Source organism: Taurulus bubalis (genome assembly GCF_910589615.1).
Source record: "Taurulus bubalis genome assembly, chromosome: 2".
NCBI lineage: Eukaryota > Metazoa > Chordata > Actinopteri > Perciformes > Cottidae > Taurulus > Taurulus bubalis.
This window is the reverse complement of record NC_136590.1, coordinates 37,617,182-37,638,919: the sequence shown is the minus strand read 5'-3', so window position 1 is coordinate 37,638,919 and position 21,738 is coordinate 37,617,182. Positions and strand designations below refer to the sequence as shown.

Below are 21,738 nucleotides of genomic sequence, written 5' to 3'. Positions count from 1 at the left end.
GAAGAATATATGGAATACAAAATGACTAGTTCTCGAGTTCTGCGATTCTAAATCATCGCAGCAGTCTTTTAAATTAGTTTGGATGTTTGACAGCTGAATGTGCATCAGATATGTTTACATCAGTAATCTGTGTTAACATGGCAGTAACATTGTATTTTATTAGCTCAACAAAATACTGATTGGGCCTTTAAGATGGCTGCTATATATATATATATATATATATATATAAGTTGGTTTTCTCTCAGGATTTAATTTACGGTATGAGTGTTACTGTGAGGCCTGCTGTTATGTCACTCCTCTATACAGCCCTGGTAATGCCGGGATAATTGAACTTGTTTACATATCCTCTGGGAAATCAGCCGAGCTACAGAATACACCAGAGAAGAGCAGAAAAAGAGCAGCGCGTCACAGTGTATGACTGAAAATCTTTATTTTTAGCCAGTCTGCCTGTGTCATACATTTGATCCATAAAAGATCTCTGCGCATGTGAAGCCATATGTGCCATTTTTCCATGTTCCCCTTGTGTGTGTGTGTGTGTGTGTGTGTGTGTGTGTGTGTGTGCGCGCGACCGTGAGTGACGCATCCAAGTGCATGTGTAACCTGAGATTCAGGTGGTGATGCAGGCGGGTGTGCAAATACGTGAGTAGAATTTGTTACCACGGCAACAGGCATTCAGTGAGTCGGTGCAATGGAATGGCTGGTGCAGTTCTATTAGCGAGAAGCAGTTTCCATAGCGACTCAACATCGCAGCTGCCTATGCAAGAGTGTGTGTGTGTGTGTGTGTGTGTGTGTGTGTGTGTGTGTGTGTGTGTGTGTGTGTGTGTGTGTGTGCGTGTGCGTGTCTCTGTATGAATCCTGTGTGAATTTGAGTGTTCATTAGCGTACCTCGCTATGTATGACTTGATTTGTAACATTTCAGATTTTTTCATCCTTGCTATCGTGTTTTTTTGGTGTGAACCTCCCATCCAAGTCTCTACCCCATCAGTTCTCTTACACTGCCCTATTTTCATCTCCTTCCCCTCGCCGTCTTACTCCCTTTTATCTCTCTTTCTCTCTTCCTATCTGCCTCTCTCTCTCTCTCTCTCTCTCTCTCTCTCTCTCTCACTCACTCTCTCTCTCCCCCATCTCTGAGTGCTGAAGCTCATCAGGGTAAACAGATGCTGCGGCTGTTATTTATGTTTCCACTTGGTCTGGCTTTCATACAAATTATCCACAGGCCTTGCACAGTGCAGACGCTCAGCCTAACTGGGCTGCACTGGCAGCTCTCGCAGCCTTATCCACGCTCAAACACTCGGAACATACCACAGACGCTGCAAAGTAGGGGGGTTAAGGAGATGTAAGGGGGGGGACACACACAGGCTGACAGAATGAACCATAGCAACACACTGATGGGCACAAAGACACCAATAACAGAGAGGGCATCAGAACTGGCTGCACCATTCGCTCCACACATGGAGGGGTAGAAGTGTTTGGGAGTGTACCATCACGGCACAGGACAGGGGAAACAGACATCACAGAATGAAGTAAGCCAATTGGAGCCGACATTAAATACTTGCTGCCAACTTAAAGGCAGTGCACTGAAAATGTTCATACTTCTATGAAGTATCTTTATCTTCTCTGTTCCAGTGAATCACTGGCTGCAGCAGGATCTTTTTACTTGGTCGACTGCTGCAGTAACTAAGTTTGAAGTGGGTCGACTACCCGTTGCCTGTGGACGCTCAACAGGAACTGTCAAAACGTGTGGGTGTGTGGTTTTTACCAAAGAATGAATGAACATGAAAATAACGAACGCCACTGTTTGTCTGCAGATATTCGAGATCGCCGTAAGAAGCCGGTGATGCTGTTCATCCACGGGGGCTCCTACATGGAGGGCTCAGGGAACATGTTCGATGGCAGCGTCCTTGCTGCCTATGGAAATGTCATTGTGGTCACCATGAACTATCGGCTCGGCGTGCTCGGTAAGTTTGGTGTGCCACACATCCCGTAGGCCTTAATCAGGGTCAGAGTGAGCTTCTGGTGCAAATGTTTACACACTTTATTTGACATGGGTCATCTCACCTTTACCGGTCCCATGTGTCAGAGAGCTGATGTCTATCAAAATATGTGTTTGAGAATTGTGGTACAAAGCACTGTGGAAAATAGGCATATGAATGTCAGTTCACACTTGTAATGGCGTATAGTATACTGTAATGCTATTTGAAATTTTGACATTCCACTCAACTTAAATTATTACAGCAGTGTTGACATGCTACAGCAAAAAGAACATGTAAGGGAAAGTGCAGACATCATGCACAAATGAGGTATAAATGGTGAGCATCCCAAGGGAGCTACTAGAAGATAATGTCCCATCAAAGCAAAAGCAAAATTGCTTAAGCAGATGACATTGCTTTACTAGTGTTATCTATATACAGTACATCATTGTTGTGTCTTTCTTCTAATGTCATGTGAATTCTGTTGGTGCACAAGCTAAAATATTTCTTCAAAAAACATTTACATCTCCTTTGAATTTTCATTTTTTTCTCCCTTTCTTGTCTACAACATATGATGTGGTAATAACTATGAACCTAAAACAGAGACCCAAAGCTGAGCCTTTGCTACAAGGATGTCTACAATTGCTCTTAAATTTAGAAAATTGGTTTTAGGGCAAATGTTGTAAACCGCACAATAGAAATGTTTTAAGCTTGAAATTGTTCAGTATGAAACCATTCGACAGTGTATAGCTGTCACCGCTGCCCTTCATGGTGGAAGTAAGTTCCAGAAAGTACACTGTGATAAATGTACCTTTTGTTTAATGCAGATGTTGCTCTTCAGCAGAAATTAAGACTAAAATCAAGCAGTGACTATATCCTATCGGTTTCATGAATATGCACGTCCATGTATTGTCACTGTTATTTTGTCGTCGTCATTAAGTGGCAAATCTGACAGAAGAGAATAATATAATCTGCAGAGAAAGAGGAGGATGATAGCCACAAAAATTAGCAGATCAGTTGCAAAAATCAGAGGTTCCATGCTCCACATAACTAAATAAGTGGATTTTGTTAACCTATCAAAAAAATGAGGCCGTGGCAACTTTAACACTTGACCCGGCTGGTACCTCTAAATTAAGGACCTGAACCCGAACCAGTCTCAAACCTTATTTATATCATCCATTGTCAGATGGGTTTGGGTCAAGTAGCAGAAGATGAATACACACCTGATGTTCCAGACTACTGGTGTGGGACATAGGAATATCTTTATGTATAAAAACAGTCTGTGTGTGCAGCTCCTTGATCTGTTCACTCAGGGTTATTTCTGTGCAGCAGGGATTTCACATTAAAGCGCAAACAGGTGTGTTTACTGTGTTCACTTACCCTTTTTTTAAGAATTAATTGTTGTATTAATATGCACTTCTGCAGAAAACAAAAACAGCCCGGATCAGACTCACTATACAGTATACTTCAGAGACATCAGCAACTACTTAATGCCTTTGGTGTACACTGAAAACAGAAATAAATGTGTGTTTGTTGCTTTCAGTGTATTTTTGGATTAGGGGGTATTCTATTTGTCCATTCTGTTGGAGCTTTACAGTCCTTGCATGGCCTGTGGGCTGAGCTGTGTGTGTGTGTGTGTGTGTGTGTGTGTGTGTGTGTGTGTGTGTGTGTGTGTGTTTTTGTTTGTGTGCGTGTGTGTGTGTGTGTGTGTGCATCCAGCCTTTATACTGCTGGATATCAGTGGAGTCAAGTATTTACATTTGCTGTCATCTTTTGGAGATGTTTGCACACAGACTATCTGACGCTGGCATTTCGGTTGCCAGGTTGGGTAATCAGATATTGTTTATTGCATCACGCCTGTTTCAACATATCAGAATAATGATAAACAGAGAAATGGGAGTAGTTTAGGATGCCATCCAAGAGCTGCAGAGAGTATTAACAGAGGGTAACATGATCCAGAGCGTTATTGAGTGCCAATGGAGAGGGGACAAGGACAAACGAAGAGTTAGTGAAAAGAGGACCTGCAGCTTTATCCTGCTCGATTTCAGCTTTTTATAAGTGTTTTTTTTTTTCACAGCTGCAAGAAAAAAAACGTGACCGTTAACAAATTGGGCGTGAGATTCAGTTCACATTTTGAAAGCGGGTTTGTTGGATGGAGTATTTGAGTTACACTCTGAATGAAACACTCTTCTGGTATATCTTTGTATACTTCCTTGACAGACAACTCCTCGGTCGAATTTACATTGACATTGCTTCTGTGATTCATGTTGGAGATGTTTTGAAGTTGATGCTTATGCATTGTGTCTATTGCACTGAACTTTCTCACACTATTGTTAAAATGCATACGAAATCCATATATATACTGTACATGTGTAGAGCGCTCCTGCTGAGTGATAATGAGGGATGACGCAGTGTCCTCGATTCCTTTAACATTGTTGAAAATGTTGTGGGCGAATGTGTGCTCTCCCTCTCTCACTCTGAGATATGCTTTAAATGGGTTACTGTACTAAGGCGATTATCGTAGCATGTGTATTTGTATGTTTATGTAGCATAAGCATGCATGTTTGCCCATGTGCACACAGATATCTTCTCGAACATGTAACAGTGTGTGTGTGGGGGGGGCCTACTTGGTTGCGTGCCGTGCGTAAAATATATGTATGAATAATGCACCATCCATCTGAATTTTTAATAACGCTCCTCTCTGACACTGAATTTGAGTCAAAGTGAGAAACACAAGCATGCCGTATTTTAATAGTTTTATGTCCTAATCTTTAGTATTATCCTGTACTTACACACACAGGAGCTTACATATGCCAACCTCATTTCATACAATGCCTGCGTCTTTAAGAGAGGGATAGCGAGTCAGGAATAAGGGAAGAAGTGGAAGCAGGGAATAGAGACAGATGAGCGAGGGAGAATCATAGAGAGACAGTGAGGGAAGAGGAAACAGAAGGGGGGAGATGGGAACAGTCTAAAAATAAACCGTCAGAAATGCTTTTTTAAATCGTCAGTGATGCAAAGTATTCATTCAAATAAACGCCCTTGTAGTGTGACCACAGCACCCTTCCATATGATTTAACGCCATATGTTTTCACCCCAGTATGACACATACACATGTAACTTTCCAGAAAATATACTTTTCTTAATAATTAATGATACACCCTGTCGTTGTAGAGTGAAATGGGAGAATGAGAAGAAAATGTCTGCTGCACACAGCCTGGTTCAGAGGTTTGGTGACAGTTGAGATTCCAGATTGCACCTCGGCTCACCTTCTCCTACCTTCCTCCTGCTCCAGGCCCAGAGAGCCTTCTGATTAGTGTTGCACAGCCATCTGTTTGGACTAATCAACTAATTAACTAATTAATGAACTCTGGGGAAAGGCCCACCATCGCAGCCTCTGAGAGCGAGAGCATTTTTCACCTCAGGAAGAGAGATGAAACGCTTCTTCTGGAAACGTTTCTCTACCCAATTTCAGCTTTTTACTTGTAAGTAAGAGCAACCCATTTAGTAGTAAATAACACCACATTTAATAACCACGGATTTCACACTGAGTAAAATGAACGTTTAAGTTCAGAACATACTAATTGTGCTGTCAATATTCTCAAAATGTGTCATGTTTTGTCCATGCTAACTCCCAAATAGATCAATACTGGTGGTCAATTTGATTTGTGGTCTATTGATTTCATTTTTTTGACCACTTGAGGGAAGTATTGTGTTTGCAACAAGCTGTAAACACAACACTGACATATTGTTTCGTTAAAAGGGTTATATGGTGAATGTATTCGATGTATGCATCCATCAGACACAGCAACACTGATATTCATTTGATTGAAGGGCTAACCTGTTAGCAGCTAGTTGCTTATGTACACATCCAGCAGACACACAGCAATATGAGTATTTATTTTGAGTCATATTTGTGGCCTTCTGACAGATGTAAATTAAATATTTAATCTCTTTTAAACTCTGATTTGGTCTCCACCAAATTCTGAAGGAATTATCTGGCTCTTTAGCTTCTACATGCTCCACTATGTTCAGCAGCTGTTTGGTTGTTTCAACAAAAAAAGGTTGATGAGAGCAATGAGACTGAACCAGAACTGTTAAGGTGCTGGTTATAAACGCAAACAATGAGCAGAAAGATACTAAATGGTTCCATAGAGCTCAGCGGAACTACAGAGTTTCTGGATAATTCTGGTGATAACTCTGTGAGATCCTCTTTCATATTACATCCATTGTTGTTATAAATGTATTAATAAGAGCAGCTTTTAGGTGTAAGCAACCTAGCTTATAGTAATATAAAACGTTTTTTTATTTTGAGTGTGTTTAGCTTTGAGTTAAGTCGTATTTTGCCTGTGAATATTACCTCTCATCTGTTATCTTCAACAGTTTTGCCTTACTTCTTTTTATAAACCTTCAAAATGTAACCAGAGTTAATATTCTCTATAATATTGAATACTTTACAGGGGCAAGATACAATATTGGGAGCATTTCTGTTGCCCCCTAAACGGCTCTCATGGCAACGCCGGAGCCGGCGGCTCGTAGCTAACAGTGCTAGCAGCGTTAACAGTACAATCGATGGCAAACATGCTGACAGAGTTAAGTGTTTACCCTTAGGGGGAACCGGAGGTTGGGTGAGGTTGGGTGCTACGCTTCCGCGACGACGCTGTCGGGCAGGACGGGTCAGCTGAAACTGTATGAGAGCAGTGCAGAACAGCAGCCGTGGGCTAACCAGCGGGACACGCTCACATGCACGGCCATGCACTAAACGCAAGTGCAGCCGGCTGGCTATGTCAACCAAGCAAGGAGAAGCTCAGGTTACAACAGACAGACAGAGAGAGAGAGAGAGAGAGAGAGAGAGAGAGAGAGAGAGAGAGAGAGAGAGAGAGAGAGAGAGAGAGAGAGAGAGAGAGAGACTTCATTCTCTGCTCTAGATCTTTACAAATAAATAGCAAATAGTTGTCTTTTTGTTTGATCTCTATATGTATTGATACTGTTGTATTATTCTTAAAATAACAGAACACAGCAAAAAACATTTCTCTTTTGCTTGTGTCAGCTGGTTTGCCCATCAATCAATTGAAAATGATGAATCCAAAAATAATGTGCCCATGTTTGCGACACACTAGTAAGCGCCATTTAATCCGTTACTCAATAAATGTAATTTATGTATATTTTATAAGCCCATGCATATGAATTTTTTTTTAGCACAAGCCAAGTCAAACAGTATCCACAAATACTACTTAGCCCGGTGAGCCTGGGGAATTAGTTCAAATTGTGTTGCCCGTTGTTCTCAAAAACATCCCTTTAAATATGACATAAACAGTATTTTTAGCCACCATAGATTTGGCTGTCAATTAATTTCAGCCTGCTGCCTTCCCACAACTCTGCTGTCCCTAAATACAAACGAAACACACCTCCCACTTCCTGCACTCAGCCACAGTCTTCCCACTCTGCAAGCAATGGTTAACTCTTCTTTTCCCACATTTTGCATACAGTGCACGACTGTGATGACAGCACAGAAAAGCAATCATGTTTGCTTTAGTGTCATTCTGATTGTGACTAGGTTCACGTTCAAATAAAGATTTTAAATGCATTCTCTTGGCATAATTGGCCTCAGTATGCTTCATATGTTGTCTATCTGTTCCTTATTGCAAGTGTGCTTGTGTAGAATGTGATGCGAGAATGTAATAAATGTGATGGTCAAATTGTGTGCGTTGGAGGCTTCAAGTTGTTGCCAAGAGCAGTTGCTTCCATGATACAGGCAAAGTTCATATTGAGCACTAATGACTTATATGTATGTTGACTGAAACTGACACCAATCTGCCTCCCAGGCTGGCAGCCAGCTGCACAGCTGGACCAATAAAATACAAGGAAAATAATGAATGCAGCTACTGTAGTCAGACTCGATTCTCGACATGTTACACACCACATAGTGTGGCACAATAAACAAGTGTCAAAATCAAACTCAAATTTAAAATTAGTACCTTAAACATCAACTATACTTTGGAATTATAAAAAAAACAGACTCTTTACAAAGAGGAATCGCTAGTAACCAATGGATTTTACATACCTTTAATGATGCCAATTTGCCTAAATCTTAAACAAATATAGGCTATAAAAATGATGTCAAGTTGTAACCAGACTCAAATACTAAGCTGCCATTCATCCAAGCTGCTCAATGGAAAATCTTTAACATGACTCATCAATAACATAGCTGTAGCTGGTATTGTAACCACATTGCAATAAAGGCAATTGCCTAGGACTAAAGGTTATGGAACATATGATTACGAGTACATATACAGTATATATATATATAAATATATCCATAATTAAAACAGCTTTATGTCTGTATCATTAGCTTTGTCGTGAAAAGTTTGGTCGGTAAAACGAGGCTTTGTTTTAAGGGTTTTAACTTGTTTAATTGTTTCCTTTTTGTAATGCTCTCTGACTGATTTTGATCATGAATAAGTTGTTTCTGAAACTGAACTTTCTTTGAAAAGCTTTGAAACTTCTTTGTGCGAGTGTGATGTTTGAAGCATTGCTTTTCAAATGTGCATGACAGCCTGGTTTTACTGCACAGCTTGGTACCATTTGAATGGACCTTTGAGAATAAAATTGAGTGAGATAAGTAAGGTAATAAATACAATGACATTGGAAGCCTATGGGCGGTGTGGTGAAATGACATTAGTTCAGCGGGAGAAGGCCCAATTACAATATAACTTCATTCCTGGGTATACTTGACGTCCAGAGTGATACGTAATTGACACGGGCCTGCCAGCGGGTCTTCTGATTGAGCTTCCAGCACCAACAAGGAGATTTAACAGATTTTTGTAAAAATGTTGGTAATCTAGGTATATGCAAAAGGTATAGAAGCAGATCTTTGAGTCAAAGAATGGAAATTATTATACAACACAAAGAGGTACCAGCAACGCTTTAGACCTTTAGTCTCAAGCAAGACAGAAACATTTTATACAAAAATCACCCTGTTTTTAGCAGATATATAAACAGATTATTATTATGTTGTTCACATAAACTCTTGTGAGAATGTACCATTACACTGCTCATTGTGTGTCAATGCCCGTTACAGGATTTACTAACTTGTATCAGACTCAGTCCTTTTATTGACAAAAGAACGTTTTAAAATCTGATGTAAAGTTATGCGCGTATACTGCATACAGCAGTGGTTCTCAACCTGTTTTCAGTGATGTACCCCCTGTAAAACATTTTTTCAGCCAAGTACCTCCTAACCAGCGCAAAGCATTCTTGGTTGAAAAAAATATGTAATGCACAGCACTGTGCCATCAGTGTCTAATTTAATATAGAATATATACAATTCTGTTTATGAACTTATACTTATATTGTCATTGAATATGTATTAAATAACAATATTTAAAGGACTTTTTAATGGATGTTACTTTTACATATCTATTTTTTAATCTCACGTACCCCCTAGAGTGCCTTCACGTACCCCGATTTCAGAACCACTGGCACACAGTACAAATATATTCAGCCAGGCTTACATTCATACACAGTAGATAGTCCCCAAGGTTGCCGCGCAATACTGAATAATCAAATTCACTTTATTTCAATCGTCAATAAAGATTCTTCAGTCTGCAGTGTGCAGGAGACAGTCACCATCTGCTAAGGTTTTTATGTCCTGTTTTGTATTAGTGCCTCTGCTTTTGCTTGATTCATTTTGTGACTCACATATACAGAGCTTTGTTTTTTCTCTTCAATCACCTTTTCTGTGTATAAAGAGGCAATATCTTCCCTCTGATTTTTGACATCTCTAATCATCCCCTGTGTGACGTCACAGCAAAATGATATAATATGCCCTTCAATATATTCCTTTCACCTCTCTCTCATTTAGGATATGACAGTTGCTTTGGGCAATATTCTGTTTAATACCTGTCAGATTTGTTTTTTTATCCCTTTTTCCTAAGACTACTTTCTCAGTGTTGAGATGGTCGACAACAGAGGGTGCACTGAATAAAGCTTCTCAATATAGGACATTAAATATACTGTGCAAAACACTGAAGACATCCTCTTGAAGTGGAGCTGCTGACCTGTTTTGTCTCAAAATTTAAAAAGGAAATATTTCCGATACATGTCTTTTTCTTTATACAAATGCATCTTCCTGTTGCAGATGCAATACAATATCAAGAAGCGATAATGACTCTTTCCAATGACTCATCTCATCAGCGTACATTAGGAACACTGAGTGATCCTACTATATTTATTTTTTTTCTGTGGTAGTGTGCATTATGCTTTCATAATTTCATAAGATACACTTTTTTTTAAAGATTTTTCTAACTACAACAGGAAAAATATATGAGCCGAAGCTCTTTTTGTAGGACGCTCTGCTTGGTGCACTATACTGTAAATATTTCTGTTTTAAATTTCCCTCCGTCTGTTGCTCACCACTCCTCTGTTTTCTTTCATCCATTCATTGCATGTCTCCAGCCTGTGTCTTTACTTAGAGGTTGATGACTCTCCTCACAGCTCCTTGGCCGTTACCTAAAGCAAGTGTTGAATATGCATGAGTTCAGCCTCATAAACTGCTGCTCTCAGCGCTAAAGTCAGTAGGAAGCCCAGCTCAGCAGATGGAGGGGGGGGATCAGAAAGAAAACTTACTGAAAGAGAAAGAGAAGAAGAGAGAACGTGTTTGACTTATCTTCAGTGGCGGACGATAAACCAAATTCCCTATCTTCATGTTGCCCTTGCACAGAGAGTGACAGGAGGCGCTAGCTCCAGCTAGCATGCTAGTTCATACACTCAACTGTGCATGGACTTTGTTTTTATGTTCGTCTGCGCATGCATGTAACTGTGTGTGTATTTGAATATGTAAGTACTTGAATGTGTGTGTGTGTGTGTGTGTGTGTGTGTGTGTGTGTGTGTGTGTGTGTGTGTGTGTGTGTGTGTGTGTGTGTGTGTGTGTGTGTGTGTGTGTGTGTGCTTCTGTGAGTGTCTGTCCATATCATTTTGCCTAAAGCTCTCTGGACAGTTGCCAGGCAACTGTGGCAGGCCGCTCAGCACTCGGCTGGGCAGCCATGGAGCAGACACGTCCACATGCCTATGGTTTTGATAAGTGCACAGGTCAGTGCTGATACGTTACCAGGTCAGAGTCACGTCAGGCTAAGAGCCAGTCAACTGCTGGGTTGATCTAAGGATAATACAATTACAGCACGCTAACTATAACTTTATCTCTATTTGGTCATCTATCTGTCTTATTAACTTTGGTTTCTCATAATCATTATCTCATGATCATTAGGTAAGAAGAAGGATTATTGTTTTCTCAACAGGGGGTCACTATTTGTGGTTGCTTATTGGGAAACTATTAGACTTAGAAAAACATAATTTCGTTGTGATTCTGAGAAATAAATATAAGCAAACATGACTACGCTTTTGTGTCTATATTTAACATTTAAGTAACATGCAGGTCACTGCATCTGTAGACCAACATGAAAAGATTTTGTTCGTGGTATTTTCATCCCTAAATGCAGAGACACATGCACATTTTGAGAAAGGTTTACTATGATCTAACAAAGAGTACATTTTTGCTTTTCATGCAAACATATAGTCTCTGTAGAGGTCCGTTAAATCGTGTCTAATACTGTAGGATGCTGGCACAATAAAAGCATAAAACAGTAATATTACTTGCAGATTTTCTTTTTGGCTAAAATGGTTTTACAAAATGTTCTTGGCTAAAACTGGTGACCAGGGATGAAACTTTCCAAAATAATCTTAATGAGACACCATGCCCCAAAAATATGTCCAACCACTATATGATTTTTTACTTGCTGGTATTCATAAATATTGTCCAAATGTGAACAGTAAATAACAAATAATTTGGACGACACTGTAATATGAATCACAAATAACCCAGGTAAACCCACAGTAGTGTAAGTAGAGTGTGGAACGACACGCTTGGGTCACACTAATTGTTGAAGAAAGGTCAGTTTCGTAAGTTATCATTACTACCATCATCATCATCATCATCATCATCATCATCATCATCATCATCATCATCACTTACATTATAATCACTAACAATAAAACTGTTGCTCTTCAACACACTTGTGCTGAATGTCCTCTTTCACCATCTGCCTCTGTGTGCTCTCTAAACTGTACTCTTTGGCAGTGCCACTTGTTTCCGACTGCCCTTTAGACCATCCTGCTTTTCAATTAAAACACAAGGAAACTTGCTGAATTGGAATTACTTAACAGTATTCACCAAAACACTACAATGTGGGCTCATGCCATAGAGAGATACATTATACCTAACACAGTGTGAGGACACTGACCATGACACCAGGACCTTGTTTAGTAGTACATCTTGTGTACACTAGATTATGCTATACATATCACTGCATAACTATATAATAATAATATAGAGCCTTACATGAACAATACTGAATGCCCTCCTGGTTTTGAATAACTGTTCGACTGACACACACAGACTTTCTCGTTGTATATGAAGCGGTAAACAAGTCAGTGAATGACTGGGATTGCCATTTGAACACCATTCAAATCCATTAGGGCAATGGCGGTGGACTCCGCCACTGACAATGCAGACTACTAGAGAAATAACTAATGAGTGTAAAAACATTTAATGGATATAGCAGAAGAGATTCCAGTCATAAATATACTAGAAATTGGATTTCATATGAAGAAAATCTTAAGGATTATATATCTGAATGTTATACTATGTTAGCTTGTTTCTTCTGCCAAATAATAAGTTTAACTGTGGAAAAACAGAAGTTATGGTATCAGTTCCAGGCACTGCTGGAAAATTCTGCTCATCCACTAGAAGCGGCACAAAAAAAATGTTTTGAGATACTGAGATGAGTAGGTAGATGGTTTTGTGTTAATGTTAAAAGCTTCACTTCTTGTGGGGTAAAATAGCCTGGTACTGCCTAAAAAACAATATTTTTTTCTGTAATTCAATATGATACTGTAAGAACAAAAAATGGTTTGTGTGCCTGTGTGTTTGAGACATTTTGTTCAGTTTATTTTATCTTGTTGTGGGTGTGCACCTACTGTGTAAATATGTGTCCTAGAAGTAGGTGAAACATGGCTTCTGTTGCTCTCCTCCTCTCTCTGCTGACAAGTTCTCTTAACTGTGTTGTATTTCAAGCGTGGGTATTAAAAGTGAGTAATTTGGCAGGCTTTCTGTGTGAAATCTCCTCAGACTTGCAATGAGTTGGAGGCTAAGAAGTTCCTGACAATGACAGAATGCCATCTTCTGTTGATGTGGAATAATTTATTTTAAAAAACGGAATAAATGCACAGGATTATGTTATCCTGTGCTCCCGAATATGTGCCCTTCTCTTCTTCCTGCACATCATAATTTGTTTTCTCTTTTCCTCTCTGTGTTTGTTCTAATTTACCCTGCAGGGTTTCTGAGCACAGGGGACCAGTCTGCTAAGGGGAACTATGGCTTGTTGGACCAGATCCAGGCCCTGCGCTGGCTTAATGAAAACATTGGCCACTTTGGAGGAGACCCAGAGAGAATCACCATCTTTGGCTCGGGAGCTGGTGCCGCTTGTGTGAACCTTCTCATCCTCTCCCACCACTCTGAGGGTAAGGTTCTTTCACTGTCATTGTCACATTAGTAGTCGTATACCCTGCTCAAAGGGGATTAACGTTTCAGGACAGTGTGGGTAGTGTATTTCTTCACAGAGCGTGATAGTCATTTCAAAGAACAGCCTTAACCAGATTTGTTTTCATATATATATATTTATATATGATGGATTGATGGATGGATATATATATATATATATTATTTCCCCAAGTGAGGGGATGCAATATTCACAAATGAGTCATCCACTATTTTTAGCAAGTGTGTGGGTGTGGGTGTGTATATATATATATATATATATATATATATATATATATATATATATATATATATATATATATATATATATATGTGTATATATATACACATATATATATATATATATATATATATATATATATGGATGACTCATTTGTGAATATTGCATCCTATATATATATATATATATATATATATATATATATATATATATACACACACACACACATTTGCTACATAGATTGTAATTTTGTATAATTTTGTAATATATATATATATATATATATATATATATATATATATATATATATATATATATATATATATACAACTGTTGGTTCAACTTATTAACTTGACTACTACTTTGCTGATTCTATGCTGACATGTTATGAATGTGGTCTTTGAATTTTAGAACAAGTTCATCCCCATAATAAATGGACAGTTTAAAGTGCCCTTTTGTTCAGTAATCTAGCAATTTGGGTTTGTAAAAGCTAAATTACAGAATCTCCAATTCACATATCCAATGTTTCACTAATGTGGGCCAATGCTGCTGGTGCAACATTTGATTTAAGAGGCTTGTTGAACACTTCCTCCATTAAAAAAAAACACACCTCCCATGGTGAAGGTAAAATAAAATAAAGAAACAAACAAACAAATCAGTAGGATAAAGGTTATATAAACCTATATAACCTCACTCAGCTATTTAGGCTATTAGGCCATGTTGCTGTGCAGATTTTCAGATGAAATTAAACTAAACAACGAATAGAGAGTATGCTAGTTGGTTAAATGCATTTCTCTCATTCTGTTCTGAAGTCAATTTTGTTCACATTTGAGGTTTTCAATAGAAGAAAAAACATGCTCCGCTGATTCTGTTTTTCATTAAGATCTCGTCCCTTGCAGTGTTCACTATCTCTTCTGGCTAACAACGCTGTTTTATCTTGGGATCTCTCCTCAACTTATTCCCTTTCTAATTTGTCACTGCAGATAAGTGACTCAGGTGTGGGACAGCAGCCTTCCAGCTTTTGGCGGACAGGAGAATGTATGGTTAAAGTAGTTTTCACCATGGGGTGGGATTTTTCTGTTTTTTTTTGTTTGGTCACTACTCTAACAGTCATTATTTATGACCACTGTGCATTTGGAAAACATGAGGACTGGAAAATGTGTTGCGTTACAACAGGCAACTGTGAGGGGTGACCAGCTGCATCATAAATGGATATTCAATATTTTATACGGTGGCTTTGATGTTTATTCCTCATTTGAAAGCATAGCACAATACAGTCCATGGAAGTGTTGCCTCGTTATTTCATGTGATGAAATGTACTTGAAAATGTACAGTAAAAACAAATACAAATTAGTCCTTGGCCCGTCCTCAAGGCACCACCTTGGGACCCACTGAAGTATGCTACTTATTAAGGACTGCACTTCCTTTGTTTTTGAATGGCAGAGCTCTAAAATACCCACCAGATGTTTGACCACTAATCCTCTGATGTGATTAGAGAGCTCAGAAGGTGAATGCCGCTTTATACCTTTTTACCAAGGATTCAGATTATGTTATTACTGAACTGTTAACCTTCAAAAACTGACCTTGGACAGATCAAATAAATAAAAAATTAAAAAAATAGATTAATCTGAACGCATGGAGGAGATGCTCAGAATTATGAGTGTGTGCCTGGGAACACACACACACACACATACACACACACACACACACACACACACACACACACATTTTTGTACAGGACATGGAAAAGCATTTCAATGATTGGGTCGTATCGGCCAAGTTGTTAAATGTTGCCAAGTGGCCGGCTAATGTATGGCTGTAGTGCATGCTGTCCATAGACCAAGATTGATACTCGCACAAGCACTAGTGTTCAGATTGTATTGTGCGTGCTGCCGGAAGGTGTTGTATATAAAGCATATCTTATGTCATTAACATTTATGGCTCTTTCATTTGCCCATTTGTTGTGTTACTACAAAATCCCCTTCAGAATCAGACAGGTTTGGCTCTTTGTTGTGGTTAATGTTGGATTATTTTGGCCAAACTGATGGCATGGTTTTGCTGATAAGAACAGTTGGTGTCATGGGAAATACTGATCATTGAATATCCATTTTATCATTATGGGTTGTGTGTGTGGCAAAAACTCTCTTCTACTCCATTTTGTGCAGAAAAGTAAAGTTGGTGGGTGAACAATTTTTAAAGGTACGTGTGTGTGTGTGTGTGTGTGTGTGTGCGTGCGTGCGTGTGTGTGTGTGTGTGTGTGTGTGTGTGTGTGTGTGTGTGTGTGTGTGTGTGTGTGCGCCGTGGAGAGATGAGATGAGGGGTAGAGCTTGAGCTGCAGCTGAGAGGCTTCTTAATTGATTTCACAGGGAGAGGAGCGGGGGTGGGGCACATGCAGAAATATGGGGGGGCTTAATTATTAATGACAGAATCTGCAGATAAAACTGAGGGACAGCAAGCCACTTTACATAACAGTGCAGCGGTGCAACAGTGCGAGCAGTTTTCTTTCTCTTGCTGTCTCTCTTCTGCGCTTCATCCAAAACAGCCCTTAAACCTACTGCTATGTGTTGAGTTGCCACCATTGTTCTTGCTGCTGTCTCTCGATGTATGTGATGGAAACACTTCATTTTCCGATCCGAATGTCCGTAAAGATTTTCTCCAGCTATGAAAAGCAGCTGCATTTCTACTTCATCTCCTTGCCTATGTATTACTCTACAATTGCTCCTCCTCCAACATATGCATTATTGAGCACACACACTGCAAGGCCTTGAAGGCCCCATCAGTTGCTAGCACGTTGCAAGTGTGTCAGAGAGAAAGAACTGAGAGAGAATAAGTGCCTGTATGTTTTCTGTTGAAGCTATATCTGCTGTATATGGTCCTGCTCTGTGCAGGCTTGTTCCAGAGGGCCATCGCTCAGAGTGGCTCAGCCATCTCCAGCTGGGCCGTCAACTACCGGCCGACGATGTACACCAAGATCCTGGCGAAGAAGGTTGGCTGCACTCTCGGGGACATGGCTGATGTGGTGGAATGCCTGAGGAGGAAGAGTTTCCGGGAGCTAGTGGACCAAGACATCCAGCCTGCACGCTACCACATTGCCTTCGGGCCTGTGGTTGACGGGGACGTGGTGCCGGATGACCCGGAGATCCTCATGCAGCAGGTGAGAGCTGATGTCTCTGGATGTCAATAAGTGAATGAAAGCCTTGTTTCTCTTGATCGCTTCCTTGCATTTGGTGTGTGAATTCTGCCCTGGCATTCCTGCTTCATGTCCTGCTGTGTGTGCTTTGTCGTGACACCAGGGCGAGTTCCTGAACTACGACATACTGCTGGGTGTCAACCAGGGAGAGGGCCTGAAGTTTGTGGATGACAGCGAAGGAGAAGACGGAATATCAGCAGCCTCGTTTGACTACACCATCTCCAACTTTGTGGACAATCTTTATGGATACCCTGATGGTCAGGCCCTCTCCTTTTTTACTATTTAACCCTTAGAAATATGAATTAGTGTAAGCTCCAATCTTGACTTTATGCATATATATATATATATATATATATATATATATATATATATATATATATATATATATATATATATATATATATATATATATATATATACTTTAAATTATTTAAAATAAATGTTACATGTAAAAGACATATTAGCAAAGTATTAATGGCGAATAAGAATCAGAATCAGAACCATTTATTTGCCAGGTATGTTACACATGTGTATGTTAAAGTGTAATGTTAGTGACATGTGTGACATGTGTATTTAAATATGAAGTATAAAGTATGATGTGCAGGGGAGTGACCGTTATATATGAGTGACTGTTAATGAGCCCGACTGCCGACAGGTTAGTGTGGCGTTAGGTCTTGGTCCTGATGGACCGCAGGATGTAAAAAGTAAAAATACTCATAGTAGAACATTTACCCATGCTGCACACAATAAAGAATCGGAGGGGAAATTTGGTAAATAGAAGTGTATCACAAAAAAGCTTTGATCAAGTTTGCATTTTAGTCACAGTTCTGACTTTTTCATCAAAAATAAAAGAAGGTCAATGAATAAAGAAACGCAGCAGTTCCTTTGCTGTTGAGTTGATTAATTTGAAAGGGACAGCCATGTATTTATATTCACAGTAAATTGTGTTTACTTTCTGTGCGATGGCCCTGGTCTGACTTGATTGACACGGTCTAAGCAGTGAGACTGACCAGCAGCACTGAGACAGGAAGTCGGGTGAAAATCAAACATACCGTCGTTTTTTAACCAAGTTACGGATTTCCACCTCAAATCGTTTCACCTAAAGTTGCAGATACCCACGCACTGCATTTATACTCACGTTCCCTTTTATTTCTTTCAAGGTAAAGACATCCTGAGGGAAACCATAAAGTTCATGTACACTGACTGGGCCGACAGGGACAACACCGACATGCGTCGGAAGACTCTCCTGGCTCTGTTCACGGACCATCAGTGGGTGGCCCCGGCTGTTGCCACTGCCAAACTGCATGCTGAGTTCCAGTCGCCTGTCTATTTCTATACCTTCCACCACCACTGTCAGACCGAGGCAAGGCCAGACTGGGCAGATGCAGCCCACGGAGATGAGATACCCTATGTGTTTGGGATTCCCATGGTGGGAGCCACTGACCTGTTTCCCTGTAACTTCTCCAAGAACGATGTCATGCTGAGTGCTGTAGTCATGACATACTGGACCAACTTTGCCAAGACAGGGTTAGTATAATGCCACGTTTCGTAATTACGTTCTGTAATCAAGTGCATTTATCTTTATATCAGGTAATACACAGTGTGCAAAATGTACTGCAAACATACAAGCTAATATGTAACAAATTGGGGATTTCACTTTCTGAAGTACTGAGTTCCTTGTCCCTCCAGCCTTTTAGTGGAGTTTTACTCGTGAGTGACTAAAGAATTAGGGTTTAATATTCTCTTGGATAAGAACAAATACAATATTTTTGGTTCTGCTATTTCTCTCCTCCAGGGATCCTAACCTCCCAGTTCCTCAGGACACCACGTTTATTCACACCAAGCCCAACCGCTTTGAAGAGGTCATCTGGACCAAGTTCAGCTCCAAAGACAAGCAGTACTTGCATATCGGTTTGAAGCCTCGCGTCAGAGACAACTACCGGGCCAACAAGGTGGCCTTCTGGCTGGAGCTGGTGCCACATCTTCACAGCCTCCACAAGGAAATCATTAGCTCCATCACAACGCGACTGCCGCCCGGAGGCAACAACCGCTGGAAGGGCCCTCCCAGCACCGGCACCCGCTCCACACGACACCCCGTAATCTCCACCTATCCGCCTGATCCTGATGCCTATGGTTCAGAGAGACCCCGCTTCTCTCCCTTCCCCGATGAGACAAGGGACTACTCCACCGAGCTGAGTGTGACAGTCGCTGTGGGCGCCTCGCTTCTTTTCCTGAACGTGCTGGCCTTTGCCGCTCTTTACTACAAACGGGATAAGCGCCACGAACTCATGCAGAGACGCCACCGCCGGCTGTCCCCGCAACGTGTCACGACGATGGGCATGGGCATGGGCGTTGGCATGGGAGTAGTTGGGTCCCCACCGCACAATGACCTGGCGCTGAGTCAGGAGGAGGAGCTAATGTCGCTGCAGATGAAGCAGCAAAGAGTGGAGCTGGAGCACGGCACACCCCTCCCTTCCCGCGGCATCCACGGCGACCTGGAACCCCTGCGGCCTCCCGTGTGCCCACCCGACTACACGCTGGCCCTGCGACGGGCACCTGAGGATGTGCCACTGATGACAGCCAACACCATCACCATGATCCCCAGCACCATCAGCAGCATGCAGCCCCTCCACCCCTTCAACACTTACCCCCCTGTCCCGGCCCCCTCCACCACACCTGTCCCCAGCCACAGCAACAATGCCCTACCACACCAACACTCCACCACTCGTGTATAGGACCAGGCACAACCTCTGCTACCCCACTCTGGGCTTACAGAGACGCACCACACAAACTGCTCCAAACAAACTCCACTCTCACCACCCTCTATTCTTCTTTACTATATCTTTGTCTTTTCTCATTAAGCCCTCGAATAAAGCTGCAGTTTGTAAGATTTTAAGCAGTGAAATACCTCTAAAATGTAATCATAAATCAAGGGGGAGTTGATTAAAAAAGCTCCTTTGCCAAAAGCCTGTCATCGTAGGTACATACTGCTTTGCCCCCGTTAATGCTCTTTCGATATCTCGTGCTTAGGTGAGCCACCAAACGCAGCTTTAAGCTTGTAGCTGTCTCTAAAAGAGGTATCGAGCTGATCACAATCAGTCAGACATCTTATGTGTAGCTCAGTTGTTTTTGCGCATGTGTTGTTGTGTCAGTGTAAAACTATGTTTGACATAGAATACATATATTCACTTCCATTCATTTAGTGAAAAGATGATACAGAAGCGAGCAGCTTTGAGCGAGGCAACATATGCCCCAACAAGCTGTCTGTCATAAAGCGGTGATTTCTTGAAACTTACAAATTGCAGCTTTAAAGGCCCAATCTGGAAGTGGAATTTGGCACCCTGTGTTGAACACCATGTCCCAACAGCTGTCTCTGTGTTCTGATTTTGGAGACTTTAGTGAAGTGTGAAATGTATTGACAGCACAGGAAGTACACGGATGAGCTATTTGACGTCTAAGCATGAATCTCTCATCGATTTTAAAACTTTATTTCTTCTGTTTACAAATTTATGCACCTGTGTTCAGTTATGATGCGACCTAAATGCCATTATTAAAAATCTGTAAACTCTCAAATGCTGCTTTCAAACGTTTCCAGATTGGGGCTTCAACTGTTGGGCGGTACAGGAAATAACTGAATCCTACTCAGTCAGTGGGATGCGACCTGGAATCCAGGCTGCCCATTAGAACTCGCTGCATCTCCGCCACACAGGCTCTAATCATGTCCATTACTTTATTTGTTTCTCACTCATTACCTCTCTGTCTGTATCCCCATCTCAGCCCATTTAACCGCTCCGCTCTTTTCGCTGCCTCACACTTTTTTCTCTCTCTGCATCTGCCCTTGTAGCTCTTTTTATTAAACCACTGACATAATCCATTTCCATCTCCACTTCTCTCCTCTTTCTCGCAATCACTTCTAGACTCTTTTTTCCTTTTGGAGTCTTTTATACAAAAACACAAATGTAAATGTTGTATTATTAATAAATTGTAAGGATATGAATGAAAAAAAAGATATTCTGATATCTCGTTTTTACCAGCATTCTTGGTGCCAAGTACTGTGATAAAGTTCCTCTTTCACTGGCGTCCAGTGGACCGCCTGGAGAGGTCCATACTGACTGTATCTTACAAAAGGAATTACCATCATAAAAAGTGCCAACCCCTTCATCTTTCTTTTGGATCCACACACTTCTTTTTTTTTTATTACACTCAATGTTGCACTGTGGCTGGTCTCTTCTTGAAAGGGAAATCAGATTAAATATATCCTTGTTTAAAAAAAAAGAATATAACGTTTTATTAACTACTTTACTGTCTAGGATATTTGCATGATGTTTATTTTTTTTACAAAGAGTGTGGACAGAGAAGTTTGTTTGTCATTTTGATGATTTGCCTTGTTCTTCATTGATTTTTATTTCATTTTGAAAAACATTTTCATTTTCTATTTTAATATCAGCTGCACTTTGTGGTACTTCAAAAAAAGTATTAAAGTATAAGAGATGAATATTGTGTAAAACTATGATTATAACAAAGAGAGTAAATATTTCCTCTTTATTTTTTTCATTTCCTAACACTGAGGCTGTCGCAAAAACTACCAGAAAGACTGATGAAAGCCGTTTTCTTTCCTTCCTCTTTTGCTCTGTTTCTCTTTATCTTTTGCAACTGTCAAGTTTGCAGTCACTGTCTCTCAATCTCACCTGAAGATAGCACTCTTTTCATTTACGGAAAAAAAAATGAAACAACTACTTTACAT

The 21,738-nt window shown here is 40.4% G+C and overlaps 1 protein-coding gene across 1 annotated transcript in view; it reads left to right on the top strand.

Annotated features, from left to right (window-relative positions):
- nlgn2b (neuroligin 2b) overlaps window positions 1-19,729 on the top strand; it is a gene marked incomplete at both ends in the record, with an annotated part of 29,688 nt that extends 9,959 nt beyond the window's left edge. Inside the window, 6 exons of the mRNA XM_079214490.1 lie at window positions 1,809-1,958; window positions 13,362-13,547; window positions 16,693-16,958; window positions 17,098-17,251; window positions 18,155-18,521; window positions 18,790-19,729. Coding sequence (XP_079070616.1) covers window positions 1,809-1,958; window positions 13,362-13,547; window positions 16,693-16,958; window positions 17,098-17,251; window positions 18,155-18,521; window positions 18,790-19,729 — 2,063 coding nt within the window. The remainder of the gene's footprint in view (window positions 1-1,808; window positions 1,959-13,361; window positions 13,548-16,692; window positions 16,959-17,097; window positions 17,252-18,154; window positions 18,522-18,789) is intronic.
- Window positions 19,730-21,738: the final 2,009 nt, after the last annotated feature.